Source organism: Lagopus leucura, unplaced genomic scaffold (assembly GCF_019238085.1).
Source record: "Lagopus leucura isolate 7727_CA_CO unplaced genomic scaffold, USGS_WTPT01 177-6_obj-0_obj, whole genome shotgun sequence".
NCBI lineage: Eukaryota > Metazoa > Chordata > Aves > Galliformes > Phasianidae > Lagopus > Lagopus leucura.
The window spans coordinates 14142-14865 of NW_024962992.1; the positions used below are offsets into that span (position 1 = coordinate 14142).

The window sequence follows — 724 nt, forward strand, 5'->3', positions numbered from 1 at the left end:
GATGAGGATGAAGGCACAAGATGACTATGATGAGGATGAAGGCGCGGATGAGGATGAGGACAGAGGCTGAGGCTGCAGCCATGGAAGCAGATGCAGCACGGGATGAAGATGGATGCTCGGTTGCCACGGCGACGGCGCTCCAGACCCCGCTCGGCACACGTGTCCCACCGTGACGCAGCCGTCCCCCCCTCGCCCACCCCCAGCAGTGTCCCCCCCCCCCAGTCCCTGCTCCCACGGCGGGGAGGGGGTCCCCCTTCCTCCGCGTCACCTCGGGGGCACCGCGACCCTTCTCCGGCAGCTCCTCGGCGGCCCCCCCGAGCCCGGAGGCGGCGGTGAAGGCAGCATCGATGCCGTCCCCGATGTCTCTCATGTCCTCCAGCGCGATGGTGAACTGCGCCAACGTCCTCACCATCTGCAGCATGCGGGTCCCGGGCTCGGTCCGTCCCACGCGGCCCAACGGGAAGGAGAAAAAGCTCAACCTCTCCCCCGCGGGGGGGCCCCCGCCCCCCCCGGTTTGGTAAAGAAAAAACCGCCGCAGCGGCGCGGAGGGAGATAGAAGAGAGGGAGCTGTTAAGAGCCAGCCGTATAAAATGATAACACCGACAGAGCCCTCCTGCAGAGCGGTCGTAAGCTGCGTGCGTCTGCGTGCGTGCGTCCGGGGATGCGCGTGGCCCCGGCCCCGGGAGGCGCCCACGGGCACCGGGGTGGAGAGAGATGGGAGCGG

General features: G+C 68.1%; 1 protein-coding gene across 1 annotated transcript in view; it reads right to left on the reverse strand.

Annotated features, from left to right (window-relative positions):
* LOC122190922 (rho guanine nucleotide exchange factor 17-like) overlaps nt 1–421 on the reverse strand; it is a 14510-nt gene extending 14089 nt beyond the window's left edge. The window contains exon 1 of the mRNA XM_042891070.1: nt 269–421. Within this exon, the coding sequence (XP_042747004.1) occupies nt 269–421 (153 nt within the window). The remainder of the gene's footprint in view (nt 1–268) is intronic.
* Nucleotides 422–724: the final 303 nt, after the last annotated feature.